The 22112-nt window shown below is 41.7% G+C and overlaps 1 protein-coding gene across 1 annotated transcript; it reads left to right on the forward strand.

Annotated features, from left to right (window-relative positions):
* The first annotated feature begins 206 nt into the window (after positions 1–206).
* LOC104268828 (fructose-1,6-bisphosphatase isozyme 2) lies at positions 207–21819 on the forward strand. Its single transcript, XM_009876758.1, has 8 exons — positions 207–264; positions 727–974; positions 3534–3696; positions 4629–4721; positions 9126–9266; positions 10456–10593; positions 18338–18457; positions 21575–21819. Exons 2-8 carry the CDS (start codon positions 802–804, stop codon positions 21767–21769), a joined length of 1023 nt encoding a protein of 340 aa, XP_009875060.1. The 5' UTR covers positions 207–264; positions 727–801; the 3' UTR covers positions 21770–21819.
* Positions 21820–22112: the final 293 nt, after the last annotated feature.

Raw genomic sequence — 22112 nt, forward strand, 5'->3', positions numbered from 1 at the left:
GTAACCTATTGAAGACATAATTACTTTGTAACCAGTCAAGACATAGCTCACTAGTACTTGTAATTCGTGCAAATCCTATAATATTACAAGTAGCCCAAACTATAACTGAAATTAAAACAGGAATGCAGCAGACCAGCTAGCAATGTAAAACATTCAATGTCTTTAATAAAGGCATATCTAGATGCACCTTGCACCTCCTGTTGATCCCCCTGGGATGTGTCATACACCTTGAAAACCCTCTTCTATGGGGGAGGCCAAAAAAAGGTGAGCAAGCAGGGACTAAGACAATATGGGAGGGGATCTTCACCATCCAGAGTCACAGCGTTTTGGGTGCTCTGCTACAGGGCACTAAGGCACATGTGGTTACTGGTGCCCTGTGCCTTCATTTCTGGTGCCTTGAAATTGTGTGTTTTGCGTTGGCTATGCTGAGCTTGCTGTGGAGCAGCAGCTGCAGGAGAGCATTTTCAGATAAGCAGCCAGTTAGAGTTTTGTGTTACAAGTGGTCTAATGCACAATTAGAATATGTTACTAGATCCACACAGCACTAATTGCAGTGCATGGGGAAGGCAGTGGTTGCTCAGCCGTAGTCCCATCTCAGGCTCCTTTCCTGCACACTGGAGGCCCCGCGGAGCCAGTCTGAGGTGCAGTTATTCTGAGCACTCCATCACATGGTCTCAGAAACACCATAACAAACTCAGCCAACAGCTTCGCCTCAAAATAAAACAGCTACCCAGGACCTCAACGCGCTCAGGAAAGCGTCTCGTCCAGCTGAGAAGATAGGAGCAGTGGTAACCAGCAAAAATGTCCGACAAAAGCCCCTTTGAAACGGATATGCTGACGCTCACGCGATTTGTCATGGAGAAGGGACGCCGCGTTAAAGGAGCGACAGGGGAGCTGACACAGCTGCTCAACTCCATGCTGACTGCCATAAAGGCCATTTCTTCTGCAGTCAGAAAGGCGGGTCTTGCCCACATGTGAGTCCTTCCTAGCAATAGGGGGAGGAAGAGGAGGTAGAGAGGCAGCTGCTTACACAGCAAGGCCGGGGAGAGGGAAGGGTTTCATAAATATGTTTGAAGTGTCTGTTTTAAGTTGAGTCACTGTAGGCATGAAGTCAGAGCCTGGATTATCAGGAGTGGGAAGTGGAAGATCTCTCTTCCTGAAGCATTTAATATTGGGTGTAAGATAGACATTTAAACTAGCTGCTGTTCTGTAATATTTCAGTCTAAAAATGTAAGCCAGAACTTCAATGTGCTACTCACCTTGTTACCCCTTGTAAATGTTGATACTGATTTATATTTAACTCTACTGTGAAATTTCAGAATAGCACACTCTGATATTTTTAATGCAGAGTATCACACCATGATTATTTTCTGTTAACATCCAAGCCCGATGCTGAGCTGTGCAAATCAGGGCTTGGCTTATGTTGGGAGCTGATATTCTGCTTGACCATAGTGTAAGTAGTAGTCTAAAGCAACAGCCCTGTGAGAAACACTGTGCCCTGCCATGAGTGAGTGATCTCCCTTTTCTTCCTCAAGCAGTATCAGGATTACAGGTGAGGAGTCTTAAAAAGGCTCTGTATGAAAACCAAACATAACACTTTGGCAAAGCAAAGCCTGGAATAAACAGCTGCTCCTCATACAGCCAGAGCCATTCCTTTAAGAGTCATATATCTGAAGCAGTTCAGACAGCTGGAATGTCCTAAGAAAATTATGCATTTAAAGTGTACAGGTTTTGTTATGTATTGAAAGGTATGTTTCTCTTCATGCGTGTATATGTACATAGGCACACATGCATAAAAAAGACAGGAAATACATTTGTATAAGAAAGACAACATTTATAATTTGTTAGGTTTGGGGATTGTTGGGGTTTTTTGCTTCAAAATATATGGTACTGGATTTTTTTTTTGCTTCTGTTGACTATTTGGTTGAAGTCCTGAATGGTCTTCGTGAATCATGAATTCAATGTCTTATTACTAGCATTACCACTTTACAGGCATGGACCATAATATGTAGAGAGGACATGAAACATGCTCAGAGTTAACAGCAGCATCAGGCTCTGTGCTCACCGGGTGAAGCTGAGCTGTTTTGCCTTCACAGCTTAGAGGAATAGTTGCTTTTATGTCATAAGTGGGGAGAACCTCTGTCTGACAGACCAAAGAGGGAGTAACCACCTTGCCTACGGGAAACAGCTGCTGTGTTACATGAATCTTCCCTTCAGAAAGAAAATGTCCATTTTGTTAGGAGACAAACAACGCTTTCGATAAACAAAAACTACAAGTGGTGAATGAGAAATAAGTATAAAGCATACAAAGACATAAGTGGATAGCTTGCACCATTCAAATTTCTGCAACTAACCATGAAATCTGAGGAATTCCCATGGCTTGAGCCAGTGACTGGCTTGCATACATCTGCATTTGTGAAGCTAGGGACCTCTGATTTTTCTAGCCCCTCCGAAAACGAGACTATGAAGTAAAGAGCTCAGCACACATCTTTAGCTAATTTGCCATTCAAAAGTAAAGCAGGACTTTTTCCAGGCTGTAGACTTGAGGGAATGTGCCCGAAAGCACACTAAGTGGATAATGGGTGATTAGCACTCCCTGAAAATCATGGTCCTTTCCAGTATCTCAGATTTGGCACTCCAAAACAAAGCGCCCAAAATGCTCAGTACTTCTGAGAAGCTCAGGAAGGTTTGAGCTTTAATTTAGAAAAAATACTTACCCTGCCCCCCAACAATGGCTTGCTGCTGACCAACATTTCTAGGGCCTAATTAGTTGTCCCTTTCCTCTCTTATTCTGTAGTGATTGAAAATACTTTATATATGCCCTATATGACTCCTTATACTTCTAAGATGACTGTATTCGGTCTAAACATTGCTTCCTCAGCTGAAATCTCAGAAACCTGTATACTAGAAGCCTGTACTGTATACTGAGAAACCTATATACTAGATCATTAGTATATTGCTAAAATCAGGATATGGAATGGAAGTATCATCATAGCTCAGCCAAGAATCACCAAATAAAACAAACCTTGATACTGAGATACTGTTCAGCACGGAGAATTATCTCTCTTTAAAGCTTCTGGTTTTGGGGTGGATGGGGACTGAGCGGATGTGAGTTTAAAGGACCATCATGGAGCTGTGAGCAGCCAGCAGCAGAAAATAACACAGGTCCTAACTTCCCTTTCTCCTTCCTCAAAGCTGCTGCCAGCTGATTCATGGGGCTGCTAGGGAAGCCTGGCACCCACCAGTCAGGCTGTGGGCTCTGCTTCTAGCCCACAAAACATCCAAACAGGAGCAAAAGGACCCAGGTAAAGCCCCAAAATTATACCATCACCCTTTCTCTTTCTCATGCACAATTTTATTTCCTAGCCGTAGCAACTGTCTCCTAATGCACCTTAGCAGTTTAATCCAAAGGCTAGAGGTGTGGGCATATCAGAGGAAGGAGCCACCCTGACTTATTTGGGTTTTTTTTTCCCCTCTAAAAGCCTGTAACATTGGCCTTCCTCAGGTTTCTTTATATTTCTGTTTTTCTGTAGGTTTGGTATAGCTGGCACTGTGAACGTGACCGGTGATGAAGTGAAGAAGCTGGATGTATTGTCTAACTCCCTGGTGATTAATATGCTCCAGTCCTCCTACAGCACCTGCGTCCTGGTCACGGAGGAGAACAAGGAGGCCATCATCACCCCGAAAGACAAGCGGGTCTGTGCGGCTCCTGCCTTCAAGGGGTTCTCTGCGCAGGCAGCACCAGGTGGCACTCTTGTTCCAAATATGAAACCTGGGCCTGTCCCCAAAACCAAACCTTCCCGGGCAAATTCGGAAAATTCGCACCATTACTGCATTTTTTTCGACTAATAAGTGTGGTGGATGGCAACAGCTAAAGGAGCTGTGGAGGTTAAATAATTATTGAAGTTTTGTGAAGGGGGGAGAATGACGACTTTGGGGCTTGTTAATGCACCCCAGATCCCAGGTGTAAGCGTACTATTACATTCACTGACAGCCAGTGTAACGGTTTTAGTTTACATTATTTAGGCAAGATAAAATGAGATGAGAGGCTGGAAGAACTGAGTTTTATGTTACACGTCCAGAGGAAACACCTGACTCCTTCATCAGGCTTCCCCCAGGAGAGGATCCTATTGCAGCGAGATACTGCTCACGCTGATGTAACAAACCCTTTCTCAAGATGTATTCTTTCTGCCTTCCTATCCTCAAACCTCACATCATGGGCAGATCCTTTCATTTGGAAAAAAACGTTAACAAAACAAAATTTAAAAAAATTTACTTGAGGAAGGTGCTCAGTTCCAGAATGAGTCATTCCTTTTGCTTTCAAGCCATTTCTCACAGTGCTTGGCAGCAGAGGACTGCTCCTTTCTGTCATCAGATTTGTGCTCTTTGAGCAGAAACGTGCCCTCTCTTATTTCTCTGGCAGGGGCTCCCGGCGGTCTGGCAGGCCCTGCAGGGAGTGGCAGCTGTGCTGTGGGGACAGCTGGGTTAGCAGTGCAGCCTTCTCTGACAAGCCATGTCAAACACACTTGGAGGGCCAAATGAAGCCATAAAACCGTGGGGTTTTCAAGAAAAAATAATAATGCAAGGCTACGTATCTTTTAATGTTTCTCTTGCCACTTCTGTTGTAGGGTAAATACGTGGTGTGCTTTGACCCTCTTGATGGCTCATCCAATATCGACTGCTTGGCACCAATAGGAACAATATTTGCTATCTACAAAAAGGTAAGAGAATGAACGAAGCACATATGTTATGATACACACGATGAAAGAAATATGTCTTGGACATATCAACATGCTTAGTTTCTTTTGTAGGTCCTTTGTGGTCAAAAGAGCCTTAGAAAGAGTAGAAGAGATAATGCTTGAGAATCACGTGTGCTAAAGTGATGCCTGAATTCCCAAGGAGAGGACACTTAGTCCCATGAAATTGTTAGATGGCAGCGATTTCCACCTCCAGACACACAGGCTCTTAAATAAAACCCTCTCACCCACCAGGCAGCTTGTTAGATCCGTCAGTGATGCTTTAGTTGCTGTGGGAGAGCTGACGGGTGTCGTGGTGCCTACGAATCGCGGTATTTGTCTTCCTGCACACTGACTAGGGAAGGTTGGCAGTCTCTGCTTGGATCGTATCAGCGCGGTGGCCTCCTAGTGGGAGCTGCTATGCCCATTAGGGATGGGAGTTTATAAGCACGGTGATGATGGAGGCCACCTGAGGCTGAAGAAATTGGCCTGCTCCCATGGAGCTGCACAGAACAGCAACCACACAGCCAATTAGCAAACGTTAATAGTTAAGAGTCATGCAAAGTCTTGTGATTCAATTGCTAATCTCCCAGCAGTTGGTGTTTTTCCTGAGCTCACAGTCATATGACTAAGGGAGACCCTCGGCCATTGCTGTTGTGAAATAACATTTACAGCACTTGTGGCTGCAAAGAAGCCTTTGCCAACTCAGTTGCTACTCTTCAAACATGTGAAGAAGATACATTTTTAAAGTTTGCTCTCATCATTTTCATCTACTTCTTCCTCTTTTTTTTTTTTTTTTTTACATTTCTGGAAGGTGATAGACTAATTGCTGTTGAGAATATGCATCTGCTAGTAAACCAAAAAGTTATGGTGCAATCTCAACTTGGTCATGGCACAAGCTAAGTGCTGGCATATGACTGTTAATGGTTAGTGCAAACCCTGATCACAGATGCAGCCCAGGCCAGACAACACTGAGATGATGCCTGGATATGGCCTGTGGAAGGAGTGGCCAAGGGACCACCTCCAGGACCATTTACCATCTTGCTTTTTGTATGGAAGAGAGCTTAGCTGCATTGATGCAATCCATGACACGTGCCCTTATGGTAAACAAAGTGGCCCCTACCCTCTTCTTCTGTCTATCTAAAGACAGCCGAAAAGACTACAGCACCTACTGCATTTATGGTAGACAATAGCTGCATGCTCTACTATTGTTAAAGGTGGTAAGCATCGTTTTATGAATACAAAACATTAACTTTCTCTTTAGAATTGTTGTGTAAAGTTATTCTGCCTAACTATAAAGACAAGTGCTCAGTGTGATGAATATAGTTTATCAGGTTGAGAGAGAGTTTAGTTTTCTTTGCCACTTTAACTCACCTTTTAATGTGTGTGGATTGCCCAGTCTTCCTAAGGATTCTACTTTGGAAGAGGAACATTTCCCAAAGAACTCATGTTGCTCCCAAATGCTGAAGTTTTAAATTAATTTTCTCATTCTTCCATAGTTGCTGTTGTTCTAATATATATTAATATATTTGTTGTAAATACTGTTTCTGAGTTACTGCTTTTCATGTGGGTGGATACCTTCAGTGCTTCATAAAAAGAAAATTACACTGCTCTGTACAAAGGCTTCACATCCAAACGAAAACTTGTTTCTAGGATGAAGCACAGTTTGTCAATTACACTTAGAATTTTCCCTAGAAAGTTTGACACATTGTTGGATATACAGACTTTGACTTGCATAATTCCTTCCACTAACATGTTAATTCCAAAGTACACGCTAATTAATGCATCTTTCTCTCAGACAAGACAATTTCATAACAACACTACTATTTCAAACATTACTAACTTCAAATCCTTTGAATTAATGAAATAATAACACGTTTTGTTGATCATTACTGAAGGCTAGTGTGAAAGGAATAAAAGTGAATTGTTTATCCCAGTGAATGAGAACTAAAAAAAAACAAAATAAAGTAAAATAAAATATGAAGGCATTTAAGGATAATTAATATAATTTTGAAAAAGCTGGACATTTGTAATTCCAAAGGATGATTGTTAATGCTTGTCTGATATTTGGTACCTTCTAAATGTCAGATGACTGCATGACTGATTTTTCTCACTATGTCAGCACCTCAACTTCATTTCCAAAGATACACCCTCCAGAACTGAAATATTTGCCTTATTTTAGGAAAAAGATATAACTGGCACTTTTCTCCAAAGCCAAGACTTGAACAATTTCTCTGGCTGCTCCCAATCCAGAGCCACCACTATGGTGGCAGGTACCATTGCCTCCTGCCAGAAAAGTACTGCATTACTCTCTTAGAGAAAACCACTGGGAAATGAATGTCATCTTAGTTTTATTCCATTTTCCACCTGGCTCCTACTTTCTGAAGCATGAATTGCATTGTTAAGAAGACCAGAAATGTCAGAAGAGTGAGTCTGAGGGAGGAGCCTTGCTGAGTCAGCAGAAGCCAGAGCAAGGGGTAGGACATTGACAGTCCCTGCCACCGAGACGTTCTCAGCTGCTGGATGTCAGAATGGGATGACAATAAGTATTTTTTGCTTGTATTCTTCCCAAGTTTTCACGCCACTGAGCTGAATCTACAAATCTTAAATTATCCTGCACATATATGCTGTGAATCTCTGCTGCTTTTCTTCATTCTGGCTTTAATTTGTGTCTTTGCCCACTGCCTCAGATGTATTTTATTTTTGCCCCTTCATTGTCATGAGGACAATGTCATCTCCTCCATGTGGTCCCTCACAGAGAAGATATAAGAATTCAGGGTGACTGCAAATTATATGAAACATTTAATGCAAATGGAGATGTGGAATCCAAGTCCTTATGAGCTGCTCCCAATGCTGATAAGAACACTCTTGTGTCATATAGGCAAACCATACATGCAACAATTTTCACGCTCAGGCATCACCTGGGGATACATCTATAGCCACACTGCAGACCTTATTTCATCTGCTTCACATCAATGAGTCAAAGTGACTGTGTCAGCTCTCATTGCAGTTTCTCTGCAGTCCCCCTGCCTAGTTCAGTGCTTTGCACAAAGACCTCTGAAACGTTTCCACTGCTGCTATCTCATAGACAAAATATAATAGAAAGGAAATCCATCTCTGCACCAGAAAGAACTGAAAATATTCAGCAGCTGTCAGACGCTGCTGGGCAGCTTTATCCTCTGGTTTGTTTCAGAGTACGTGGTACTTGGCAGGACAAAGCTCCTGCAGTCCTAACAATGAAATATCAGCTGATCTCTAGCTTTTTTACATTCTGGCAAGCTCTGCAAAATTTTTGTTTTGAGATTGTCCTTATGTGCACGGCTTTTTCTTTATCTGTTGAAGTGTTTTCATCTCAACCCATGAGTTTTCTCTCTTTTACCATTCTGATTTTCTCCCCCACCACACTGCAGGGGAGTGAGAGAGCAGCTGCGTGGGGCTTTGTTACCGCTCGGTTAAACCACAACAATAACGTGCAAACAAACAACAAATAAACCAGGGCCTGAAGAAAGGACCTGAAGGGGTTCTTATTTTAATTTCTCATGAACCAGCATCAAAACATCCATGGAAGACCCACCACAGCCAACAAGCTTTTAAAGAAACATTAATATTAGGCATCTCCTACCCATTTTTCTGTCCCAGGAGGTGAAGGCTGGAGCAGGCCTTGACAAGTACTCTCGGCTGTTCTCGTTTGGTGGCTTGACCCCACCAGTCAAACTCTTGCATGACATGGCTGAGACACACCTCTAGAGGGCTGCAAATACTTGCACCAGGTCTGCTTGGGCTATTGTTCAGTGACAACCGAAGTGCCAAGTCAAAATCCAAGTGTCGGAAATTGTTTGAAAGACTGAAATAAAATGCCATGTTATATATGCATACCTGCACAAATGTACATATTCATGTGCAAATGTATTTGTTAATGTTGTTATCACTTCAGTTACCCATCTTTTCACCAGAAAAGACCAACGCACAATCTTGGTTCCATCATTTTGCGCTATTCTTTTATTCTGCATTCATAGTTATTCCCTCTGAGGGGTGTCAGGATGATAGCTTATGTTTACACTTACAGAAAATTAGTACCTCTGCTCTGTCTCAGATTTCTGATGATCTTGAATTAATAGACCGGACTGTAAAAGATAAGGTATCATGTTACAGGCATCATGTTGATTGCACGGTTTGTACAAAACAACAAACCCTCAATACCCTGTCCCAACATGCACATGTGCTTGTATCAAACTTACTTTGAACTAGTGGGAGCAATCCCTGTTTTGGTTGTTTCAAAGATCTGCATAGACACAAAAAGGAAATTCGCCTGACATTATTAATTGAAGTATTGTTTTTATGGTTTATTGTAGGAATTTAACCTTCTGTCCAATGGTAACTTTTCCTTAGGAAACAGATGACGAGCCCTCTGAAAAAGATGCTTTGCAGCCTGGACGAAATATTGTTGCTGCAGGCTATGCCTTGTATGGCAGTGCTACACTGGTTGCCCTCTCCACAGGGCAAGGAGTGGACTGCTTCATGCTTGACCCGGTAAAGCTATTGTGTTAATCACATTGTCACTATCTTTTAGAGCTTTCCAAGCTTAGGTTTACTCATTTTTGTTACTCTCTGTCTCTCTAGGCAATATACACAATTCTTTTTTTCACCCATATCCTGCAGCATCCCACCTACACCTTATGAGTATTTAATAACACATAAGTATGTTGGTTGCAATTGCTTTTTCTACTCAGTGGAAAAGAGCTTAAAATAAATATCATTTGAAATCCTGTTCATTCAAATCAGAGTGCTGGTTTGCATAAGCACTTAAGAAAATTTACTCTGGACATGGTCTTTGCTTCCACTTCAAGGACTCCTGCTTTTTTCTGTCTGTAGAAGAAACTCAGCATGGTCAATATTTAGCCTGGGGAAAGGACCATTTTCTGACACAGTTCATGCAGAGTGGTGCCTGATTTCCTGAGTGCGATGTAGTTTCATGGCTGAGCTCCCTAAACTGCATAGCAAATAATTTGCAAAAGCACAACCATACCCATACAATTGGACACGTTCTCGTCCTTGGTGCCCAGCCCAGGAGCCCAATGAGCACTGCTGGAGGAATGCAGGAAGGACAATTCTCACTTGGGAAACCAACATTTGATGTCAGCAAAAACATAGGAGGGTTTGTTTTTATAAAAGTATGCATCATTATAAAAACTCCTTTAAACCTTTATAAATAGGCACGTTCCAAGTAGGAAGAAGTGGGAACTGAACTGCTCTGGTAAGAGACAGAGGAAGAGAAGGTAGAAATTGCACTCAGACTGCAGGCAGCAACAACAAGGGGTAGCTGACTACATTTACTTTAAGGTATATGGACAAGACAGGCAAGAAGAGCTAAAAAGCAGAAGGCAGTGTTATTTCTCAATTTGCAAATTTATGTTTTGTGGGGAGAGATTCATGATACACCTGCTTTCAGGGCTGATTGATATACTTTTGATATGACAAATATTACAGTCAAATTGCTTTTTATTCATAGTACTACTAATGTGACAAATTTTCATGAACTGAACACAGATTTTGTGCTTTCTGCTGTTTCAAATACTGTGAAGTTATACACAAGACCATGTATAACTGTATAACCAAGCTGTGCTATCATTTCAGACATCTCTAGTATTACAACTGTTATAGAAAGTCAATAAAATTGTCTGCTGCTTGCTAACAGCTGGTCTATCCTATTCTTCTGTAGGGTCTCGGTGAATTTATTTTGGTGGACAGAGATGTTAAAATCAAGAAGAAAGGGAAGGTATACAGTCTCAATGAAGGTTATGCAAAGTATTTTGATCCTGCAATGACAGAATATTTACAGAAGAAGAAATTCCCTGAGGTAAGAAAATATTAGTGCTGTATCCAACGTACTCTGTGCTGCCAAGCACTGCATTCCATGCAGTCCTGGTAATGGGAAAGGATTTGAAGGCATCACTGAGTTCATCCCCATTTAACTCTTTTGTGCCATCAGGTCCATTTTTGGTATATGTGATGTGTCCTGGTGCCCTGATATATTTTGTATGTCAGGCAACTACAGGCCGGTCAGCCTCATCTCCATCCCTGGAAAGATGATGGAGTGGCTCATTCTGAAGGCCATCTCTAATTAATTGGAGGAAACGAAGGTTATCAGAAGTAGCCAGCATGGATTTACCAAGGGGAAATCTTGCCTGACTAATCTGATGTCCTTCTACAAAGGCATGACTAAATAGGCTGAAGAAAGGAGAGCAGTGGATGTCATATACCTTGACTTCAGTGAGACTTCCAATACTGTCCCCCATAACATCCTCATAGGTAAACTCAAAAAAATGTGGGATAGATGATTGGACTATGAGGTGAATTTTGAACTGGCTCAGCAACAGAGTTCAGAGGGTTGTGATCAGCAGCACAGAGTCAAGCTGGAGGCCTGTGACCGGTGGTGTTCCCCAGGGATCAGTGCTGGGTCCAATTTTGTTTAATATCTTCATCAGTGACCTGGATGAGGGGATAGAGCTCACCCTCAGCAAGTGCGCTGATGATACAAAACTGAGAGGGGTGACTGACACACAGGAAGGCTGTTCTGCCACCCAGTGAGATCTGGACAGGCTGGAGAGCTGGGCAAAGGGGAATCTCATGAAGTCCAACAAGGACAAGTGTAACGCCAGGCACCAGTACAGATTAGGGGGCGTCCTGTTGGAAAGCAGCCCCATGAAGAAAGACCTTGGAGTCCTAGTGGACAGTAATTTGTCCATGGGACAGCAACATGCCCTTGTGGCCAAGAGGGCCAATGGGATCCTGGAGTGCATTAAGAAAAGCGTGTCCAGCAGGTCTAGGGAGGTTCTCCTCCCCCTCTACTCTGCCCTGGTGATGCTGTGTCCAGTTTCGGGCTTCCCAATTCAAGAGAGGCAGGGACCTACTGGAGAGATTCCAACGGAGAGCTACGAGGGTGATTAAGGGACTTGAACATCTCTCCTATGAAGAGAGACTGAGAGAACTGGAGCTGTTTAGCCTTGAAATGAGACAGCTGAGAGGGGACCTTATTAACGTATACAAATATCTGAGAGGTGGGTGACAAGGGGAAGGGGACAATCTCTTCTCAGTGGTGCCCAATAATAGAACAAGGAATAAGGGGTTTAAGTTAGAACATAGGAAGTTCCACCTCAACATGAGGAGAAACATCTTTACTGTGAGGGTGACAGAGCACTGGCACAGGGTGCTCAGAGAGGTTGTGGAGTCTCCTTCCACAGGGATTTTCAAAACCCGCCTTGACGCGTTCCTGTGTGGCTGCCCTAGGGGATCCTGCTCTGGCAGGGCAGTTGGACTACATGATCTCTAGAGGTCCCTTCCAACCCTTAACATTCTGTGATTCTATGGTTTTATATCTCAGACTTCTTTAAGTAAATGCATAGATTGTTTGTCACTGTGTGGAGGAAAATGTTCTGGATTAGAAGAACCAAGTTTTACATCAAAACTCTGAAACTGTGCCAGCAAAATGTGGGGGTATACTTGTTTTCTAGTTTATTTGAGCTTAGTCATATGTTCAGCTGGGCACTTGAGGCTAGATTACATGTTTTGCCCAGAAGATGCTTGCAGGGATCGGGGTAGCATCTACTTCTCTTTCCGGTACATGTTTGTATCTCAGAAATGCAATATCATTCTTGCACTGTCTACTTGCATCATACAGAGCACAAACCAACCCACAGGTTGAAAAAAAAGCCAAAACAAAAACAATGTGAGGCACAATTTCACTACATTCTGTTTTTAAGAGAATTATACTGTACCCCTCAGAGAGCTAAAGCTGAGAACATCCCATGTCTGATGAAGTTCCCTGGGGGGACTTACAGCTCTACAAGGCCTTTATTCAATGCTGGGAGGACATAACACACGCTGTCCATGAGGAAAGCTGGAAGATGTCCAGAAAGTGTAGCTATATAACCAATAAGTTGTAATGAAATACAGTGAAATGGAACATCTTAATTTGGCCAGGAAACTGTTTTTAACATTCCTCCTGTTTTAAAAAAAAAAAAAAGAAAGCACTATTAGTTGTCAAGAATACTTATAGAGGGGCTCATATAAAAAACAATGTATCCAGTACAAAATTTCAGGGTGCTGTACAACAGAAATGTAACAAATAAGAGTTTAAACCATAGTCTTGTGAGAAGCTCCTTCTGAGCTGAAAATAAGGATTTACTACATTGCAGACAGCTGCAATGCTGATCACTTATCAAAACCTCTATTCCATATTGCCCAGGTTGTAGCTACAGCGGGTGTCACATAACGGTATTTTAAATATATTCATTTTGAGTATTTGAGGTTAGTTTGAAACTTCAGTCTGCTTTCAGTCCAGCTGTGAGAGAAGCAGAAGCCCGTGACAGCTTTCGTACTTCCTAAAAACTAATCCAGCTGGGAAAGAGAAAGAGATCTGTGCTTCTCACTCTGCTCACATTATGATGAGCTATGTATTCACTACAGTGTGCTAACACTGGATTTATTAATTTTTGTTCTTGCAAACTACCCAAGTGTTGTTTAAAGCAAAACTCTTAATCGAACAGTCAACTCCAGGCAACTATAAATAGAGTGAAGAGATCTCAGGCTCAGCTGAAATACCAGACAGATATTTCACCACAGGCTCAGTGAGGACAGCTCTATCATGTGATTCACTAAATCCGTAGGTTAGGACATACAGGGAAAACCGCATTTGCAAACACTATTTTATCTCAAATCTGTGCTTCATTTGAGGAAAACTTATTGAAAATGTTGTTGCACTAATGCAACAGAAGTTGGCAGAAGGTGGTTTTGTTACTTTAAGCAAGAAGCACAGTAGTGCATGGGTTATTTGGAGAATGAGAAGCCTCCTCAAGGGTGCTGAGCAAGCGCGTTGCTTTGCTGCTCTGAGACGTAGGATTGTCAACAGGAGAAGGGCAAGGCATCAATGTTATGGCCACAGAGCACAAGGAAGTGCCATGCCCATCTAAAAGCCTGTCATAATCCTGAGTTTTTGAAAGCGCAGAGTCGGTTCCTTGATTTAAAAAGGACATTGTATTTGCATTGTGGGAGGACAAGAGAGAGAAGGTGTTCTACGCTTTCATAGAACGAAACCTGCTTCTTGGTATCACCTGTAAGCCTTACCACCTACAGCTACACTGCTGATGCTCCTGCCTTCCCTGCTGCACCCAGGTGAAGCATTACACAGCTTTCGTCTTTGTCTTCCTCTCTTCGGCATGCAGAAGGGCATCTGCTGGATGCACCTTTCCTGTGACTTCAGGAGGAACTGATGTGTAGGGCATGGGGGACCCCTTCTTACTTGGGTGGACCACTCTCACCCTATGGCCTTCTGACCACTAGAAGTTGTGAGACTAGGCATTAATTTCAACTACTTATTACTTTCTTATCCCTTTTTTCCTTCAATCCTACCTCTATTTACTCCTTTCTTGTCAACATGCTGTTCATATGACTCTCCAATATTGCCACAGAAAACCGAAAAGTTAAACAAAGTAGGATGCTCTCTGCAACATGTCCTGTGGTCTATACCACTACCAGTGGTGACCAAACACTACAAACCAATCGTTTATGTGAGGAGGAGACATTTTCCCTTACTATCTAACAACAGCATCTCGGATCAGGCAGTTGGACACAAAGCCCACAAAGTTTCCTGTGGACCACGATTCACCTACGGCATTAATTCTAATAAAAAGCACTGGAAAAGTGCTGTTGTTCTGTAGGGCAGCTGCAAACCTCCTACCATTGTTATGCAGATCTCAGGGGGAAACAGTTTCTAGACACATCTTTTCTGGAGGACTGTACAGACTAAAGCTAATTTTTTGCTAAGCATCACAAATATTATTCTGCTTAACCATTTTGAAGAGGAAGCTGCTGTTTGCAAGGCTGCCTGTAATGCAACACATTCACTCCAGTCTGCACTGTGTAATGGGCATTGCTGGACCACAAACTATTTCCACACAAATTTCACTCTGACTCCTTCCCAGTGTGTTCTTCCTACAGTAACGCTTGCAGGGCCTCAGCCTGTAGCTGGCACTGTTTCACTGATGGTAGAACTTGGAAACATACTGCAGGTATCATCCTACTTTGCTATCCCACCTGTTCTTATCTTTGCTTCCTACCGCCACGAGAGAAGTTGAGTCTCATCACAGCCTGCCTAACAAGAGCCATGCAATGGAGACTCCCCTTTTGTCTTAGCAATACCATCAAAAACTTAACATCAACATCACATTTCAGCATGAAGCATTCTTCTGCCAGCCAGCCCAGCTGTGCCTGAGTGACATAAAAAAAGCTAATGAAAACTCTGTGCTTTCGTACAATATCTGTACATGGAATGAGGAACACAGAGTGTTGCTGCTGTAGCCTGTATAAACAATTCACATGCCCATTTCCCCCCTCTGCCCCTTGTCATCATAGCTGTGCAGGAAAAAGAGAGTTATGTTCTGCTGTGGAGGAACACAGCTGTCGGAAATTAGTAGAACAAAGAAGTGAAAAAGTCACTCCGATCACACTGCGAAGAAAAAAAATCACAGGACCTATCTGTTATGAGCCATTTTGGCTCTTCTGGGTTAAGAAAAGAAAAGCAGCAGAAAAGGTGAAACTAAAAGCTATCACAAGCTTACCCAAATGGCAAGGTTGCTGACCAAAGGAATATCGGCTTTCTCCAACTCCTTCATGAGTATCAGCTGAGACAGTGCAAAATGCTCACTGAGCAAATACACAGCTTGGCATTACTCAGAACTCAGGACAAATCTCCATAGCATTCACGCTCTGTTATTTTGTTTGATAAGAAAGCCCAGGCAATATGCCAACACACATGAAACACCTATTAACTTTCTCATCTGTAAAACAAATGCATGAGTGACCAAACTGGAGAAACAAGAAATAAAATTTCTAGTATCTAAAAGGACTATTTATTCCTCCCATGCAGGAGACTGGATACTAAGGGAAGTGAAGATTTTATTTCAGTCTGTGGTTCAACTGATAACTGTTCTAGGCTGGAGGAATTTCTCTTCTCTATTTTTCTTAGCACAGCTCAGGACTGTGTTTCCAGCAGGTGAATTTCTACCGGTGCAATAAGCAACCAAAACTGTCAGTGTCATCTCATCAGCTTCCCATAACACCACTCACATCCGCATAAATTGTGTAAATGATCTCCACGCAAATAGCAAATCCAGCACACCCCAAATGTATCTGATGATTTGTTCCCAGGTGGCTCAGCTGTGCATCTCACGGATGGTAACTCTTGTTTATACATGTGGGTTTCTGTCTCCTTATTTTACAGCGTCATAGAAGCCATTCTTAGCAGTCTGCTTCAGGACCTGCTTAAGGTCGATACATTATGACTTTTGTTAATGTTTAAAAAACTTTCTTAAGACTTGTTTCATCACCTTCTGAAACCATGAAAGGGACCTTTTCCTTTGACTGTATTTTTAAATATAATTTTAGACTGCAATCACACCTTCTCCTGAAAATATTCTTTTCTTAAATTGCAGACTTGCTTTAGTCTCTTTAACACCTCTCAAGGTGTTTTTTTTCTGATGTCAGATTTTTACAGTTGCAAAGTCATAAATGGAAACAGCTGTGAGACTGAGAAGCTATCATTTGAAGTCTAAATATGTAATTATTTGAGGGGAAGACATAGAAAGTAAGGGGACAAATAGTCAGAAGTACTGTTCAGTTGTGCCTGGAAGTAATAAAGCCAGGTTTAAACAAAACTAAACATCAAAGTTCCAAGTTGTGTCTTATCCGTCATGTCTTTCATATTTTGTACTGTTTTCTTCTGAATTTTCAATAGTTCTCATATTGTGTACAAGAGGAAAGAATCATGAGAAACAGACCAAGTACAGCAGAACAAGGGCTATTACCTAAGCTGGAACATTTCTCTGTTTCAATTATACTACCAGCTGAATTAAATATGTACGGCTTATATTCAGTGGCTTAAGACTCAGCTTGTGTTGCATTACATTCTGCAATTTCATGAGAAGCTCTTCCCTTTTAAAAGTAGCAAAACTTCACAGTTGCATGGAACAATCTGAAAAAGTGATTTCAAAATACAATGATGCTTATATCTATCTGTGTTTTTTTCCTCCCATTTGTGGATTTTTTTCCCCCAGCTAACCTCATGATTTTTCTGGGAAGGGTGACTAACTTGTGATGTCTGAAGCCCTTCAAGCTGGTGATGCTAGGCAAGTTGTCTCTGCATTTCTCTGGATGTGGTATCAGCACAAGGCAAGCTTTGTATAAAGCACTAACATTTTTTATTAGACAACTGATCCAGAGGGAAAAAAAAAAAACATGCAGAAGTATTTGCAAACTTACAGCATTGCAATACACAAATATATATGTGTATTAACTGTGCACGAAGTCCTAGTCTCTAGCAATTTTCTGAGGAGGCACAAATTCCTTCTCTGCTTCACCAAAGACAAAATGAGAGAGATTAAATCACCAACAGACTTCTTGGCCTACTAGCTTTCAAACAGCTTTGCTTCAGTTTACATTTATATCGTGCATCTCCCCTTGATAAGAGCATGGCAATGCATTGCTGGTGGAGCTTATTTGGTGTATACAACTTCTGCTGTGCAGGCCACTTTTCCTCTATATTTCTTACCTTACCATTTGTATGATCAGAAAAGCTGAGACTGATTTGAATGCTTCCCTAATAGATCTCAGAAAAATGACCTCTCCTTCAAGAGCAAGGGAAACTACACTCATTAAGAAATTGCTGTCTCCCAAACTAAGCTGCAGAGGGAATGCAATGACCAATTTCACAATGTGACAATTAAGGTAGGAGGAAAAGGCTGATGTCCTCTGGGAACCATATGGACATGTAGTGAAAAGCAACAGCCTTCTCATGCTCTGGCTTAGGAACCAGTGAATGATCAGTAATCAAATGGGAGCCTTGTTCTGGTAATATGAAGAAGTTTTCACTCACTGTTTGCAGCCCCCTTGCTTTCTCACAGGCTAAGGGCTGAAGACAAATTGTGCAGTCAAATTACAGGCACTGTTGTTTCCATACTGTGAATGTAGCTCTTTAAAGTGCTTATTTTAGAACTTTGTAGACGATCACTACACAGAACCCAAGAATCGTTAAGGTTGAAAAAGACCTCTGAGACCGTGAAGACCAACCATCAACCCAACACCACAATGACCACTAAAACATGTTCCAAAGTGCCACGTCCACATGTTTTTTTCAACACCTCCACGGATGGCGACTCCACCACTTCCCTGGGCAGCCTGTTCCAATGCCTCTTTCAGTAAAGAAATTTTTCCTAATATCCAATTTAAACCTCCTCTAGTGCAACTTGAGGTCATTTCCTCTCATCCTATCACTTGTTACTTGGGAGAAGAGACTGGCTTCGACCTCACTACAACCTCCTTTCAGGTAGTTGTAGAGAGCAATAAGGTTTACCTTCAGCCTCCTCTTCTCCAGACTAAACAATCCTGTCTTACAAAAGACAGGCATTTACAGGTTCAGGCATTTACAGTGCCTGTAAGTGGCCATTGATTTAAGCAGCTTTGATTCTTATTTTATAACAAAATTACACTTTGCCATGCTTCTAGCTGTGTAGCCTGGTAGATATAATGCTTTACTCTATGTTTTTCAGGATGGCAGTTCCCCATATGGTGCCAGGTATGTGGGCTCCATGGTAGCTGATGTTCACCGTACATTGATGTATGGTGGGATCTTCATGTATCCTGCTAATCAGAAGAGTCCTAAAGGAAAGGTAAATAATTTGATTTACTCTTTGGTGAACTTAGTCAACCTAATACCTCTGGTTTCCCCAGAGGTATAAAGAAATAGTTTATATATATAAATAGATAATAATCTTCCACCCCTGGAAAAAATTATTAACAGATATGTGGTCGGCTGGAAATTCAGACAATTGCCAGTTTAGGCCAGAAATCTTCCTGTGTGCTTTTGTACTCATGGTAACCAAGGGCTTTATTAATTTTCTTAAAGAGAAACATTTCAGTACTGCAGAAACTGCTGACATACCTGTGCAGAGCTGGCAGATGCAACATGGGCATAAGGAAGACCTCTGCACTTCCAGTATGAAGTGCAACCAGAGCCTGAGTGGGGTACACTCAGCTCCACATGGGTTTTGGTCCAATACTAGATAGTTTGCCTTGCTAATGTTTCCAAAGGGTACTGAGCTTACTGTCACCAGCCCTGCAAACACAAGCTTCTACTAACTAATCTGAAAAACTCTGTCAGTGGAAGGTGAATTTCACGCTTGCTGAGAAGCATATTCAAGAAAATGATGACTTCCCATTTGGGCACTGGTACAAAACACACGACTTAATGCAGTGCAATGCAATGCAGTGAATCCTTGAATCTGCTGGGCCATGCACCATAGCCAACCTCAACTTTTCTCCTGAAGCATTAGATAAACTTAGTATAAAATTTCTAAACCGATAGGTTTTGAAAGAGATCTGGTTATACAGTTGATGTGTGGACCATTGTAACCTGCAGGTCATCCTTAGGAAATGATGGGCTCAATGCATAATAGACTGCTCGTGGTGTTCTGACTCCAGGACCTTCTTTCCTGGTCATTGAACTATATAAAACCTTCCCTTCAAATGTTTTTGTATCCTTGTCTGGCATGTGCAGGTATCTGCCCTCACAGAGCTACTTGCCCCATGTTCCACCCTGATTTCAGAACATTCTGATGCCTACAGTTCTTTAGGGACAGAGGACTACTTGTTCCATCCTAACAGCATAACAACAGCAGATCCAAGTGGTGTGCATAATGAGAACAGAAGAACTCTTTTTAGAATACACCACAGAAAATGTCTGTATGTTTGTCCGAGAAAATTTGATTTAAATATTTGATCTAGCATCCCAGAATAATAAATAAACAGAGAAACAAATACCACAGCACCTCCTCCAACCCCCCCCAAAAATGTGTGGATCTGTTTGTGCATCAGAGGAAGAGAAAAAGTGAATTTGCTATATGTGAGGAAAGTGAGTTTGCTTACTGGCCTCTTCTAAATTTTTCTTTTGAATCTCTGTTAAACCATTACTGAAGGCAAAAGATGAGAAACAGAACAAAATAACAAATGTACGAAGTACTTACCTAATTTTTTAGAAATCAAGATTTCTGCATGAGTTACCCTACATTGACTGTTGGATTGATCTGGCTTGCACTGTCATCACGGAGAGAGTATTGAAAGAAGCAAAACATTACAAACAAACTTTGTCTTTCTTTCTCAGAGTGCAGATATATACAGTTCTTTTCACATAAACCTCTTCTTGTTGGAGAAATAATGCCTTTATGGCAGGTGCCCTAATCATCACCCCCCTGAAAGATAGTCTATGTACATGGATAGAGAGCTGAGAGAAACAAAATGTCACTGGAATTGATCTAAACACTTCAGAACAAATGTGAATGACATGCATGTAGGGGGTAGCATATAGAGCTCCTTCATTAATTTAGAGCGAGAACAAAATGTTCAACAAGCAATGCAGTCAACAAATAGATCCTCTTTTTCAAATCAGGTATGTTAAATGGTACTTTTTATGAACTTAATGCCTACAGCTCTTTATTAGGCGAAAGATGTTAAGCTCACCTGAAGAGAGAGTCCATGAGAAGACCCCTAAGTGTAATTGCACCACTATCTGAAGGAAAACTGCTTAAGTTGCATAGTCTCAGTTAGGCAACAAGAAACTCAACACGTGGTTCCACAGTGGCACCACTCCCATCTTCTGGCTCATGATCTTCCAAAGGTTGGCCATGCACTGAGAGCAATGAAGGCTATTGGTCCTATGTTGCCTTTCAAATGGAGTCCTTGTTCCAGAAGTAGCATTTCAGTGGGCTTTAAAAATAAGAACGAAGGTAATACATGCTATTTAAGTTTGTGATATATAGTGGGTTTATTATAAACAGTGTGATAAAGGAATAATGGGTAGTAAAGTCCTGTGTCCAAGCCATTTCTTTGTCTCTATATACAGTTGCATTCCATCATGCTTCCTTTTTCCTAGATCTTCTCTTGCATGTATGAAAAGCCCTTTAAACGTATGTACTAACATTGCCATACACAAGCACTTCACAGACAAAGATTCAGCAAACCCTACAGAAATAATTTCTCTTAAAAAATAACCAGCTATCACCTATGTTGTTTTAAAAGCAGAAACTTTTGACATATGTCCCGAGTAAGTTTGCATTCAACCAGAACACAGACGCCCCAGAGTTAACATTTTTAAAGATGTGAACAGATGCCAGGGTCCAAACCAAAACCGCCTGCATGCCAAAAGGAAAAATTTGCTTTTAGTAGCTACTACAGCTACTTCTGAAAACAGTTACTGTCTGGATGAGTTCAGGCCACTGATATCTATCCACACTTCTGAAGAGTGGCAATCAAATCCTGAAATTTGAAATGGAGCATCAAGTTTCAAGCTCCAAAATACCCTGACCAAACACAATGTAATTACCCCAAGCTTTGAGGTAACATATAAAGCCTGTACATGAGAAGAGATTTTGGCTTTTCTTTTGTGGCACTGCTAACTTGGCTGACATAACTGTTTTGCTGGTGTCTGTGGGCCCAACAACTACTTTTGACATTTTTGACAAAACACAGCCTCACTGGTGCACATCAGTACATCAGGTTGGAAATGATGGTGGTGATGCTTGGATGCAGGGTCAGTACATTCTTCCTTGAAACAGAAGGTGTTAAGGGAGGTCAGAGAAAGAGATGGAAAGAGGGAGGTGGCTGACTAAGAGACATTGCTACTTAGGTTTTTTGGTGTCGAGCACAAAATTTTCCAAAATCAGAAAGGGGAGGTCAGGTTCCAGTAAGCAATTTCCCCAAAAGGCCATCATGTGTTCCCTCTTTCCTTCTAGCTCCGACTTCTCTACGAGTGCAACCCTATGGCTTTCATCATTGAGCAGGCAGGTGGGATGGCGACTACAGGGACTGAGGCAGTGTTGGATGTGAAGCCTGAGAATATTCACCAGAGAGTCCCTCTTATCCTCGGTTCTCCAGACGACGTGCAGGAATACCTCGCTTGTGTACAGAAACACCAGAAAAGCAGCTAAATTTTTTTCCACATCAGACCTCGCTCATCCATCTTCATTTTACAGGAAAAAAAAGTCGTACATTTCAAACTGGTGGATTCTAGCAATTAGCACCCACCTCTTAGTGAAAATACCACTTCATGAAAACAAGAAAAATAGTGAGAATGGCTGATGGGAAAACAAAAATTTCATTTCTCCTTGCAGATATACATAAAAATCCTTTAACTCTGATTTATGCAGTGCAAATGTAGAGCTAGAGGCCTGATTATTAAACAGAAGTAACTTACTTTATGTAATACTAACAAAAGGAAGTTGATTGTGTTAGCATCCCCATTTGATCTGAAGCTTTACATCTGACATTACA

This window comes from Apaloderma vittatum, unplaced genomic scaffold (genome assembly GCF_000703405.1).
Source record: "Apaloderma vittatum isolate BGI_N311 unplaced genomic scaffold, ASM70340v1 scaffold11929, whole genome shotgun sequence".
Classification (NCBI taxonomy): domain Eukaryota; kingdom Metazoa; phylum Chordata; class Aves; order Trogoniformes; family Trogonidae; genus Apaloderma; species Apaloderma vittatum.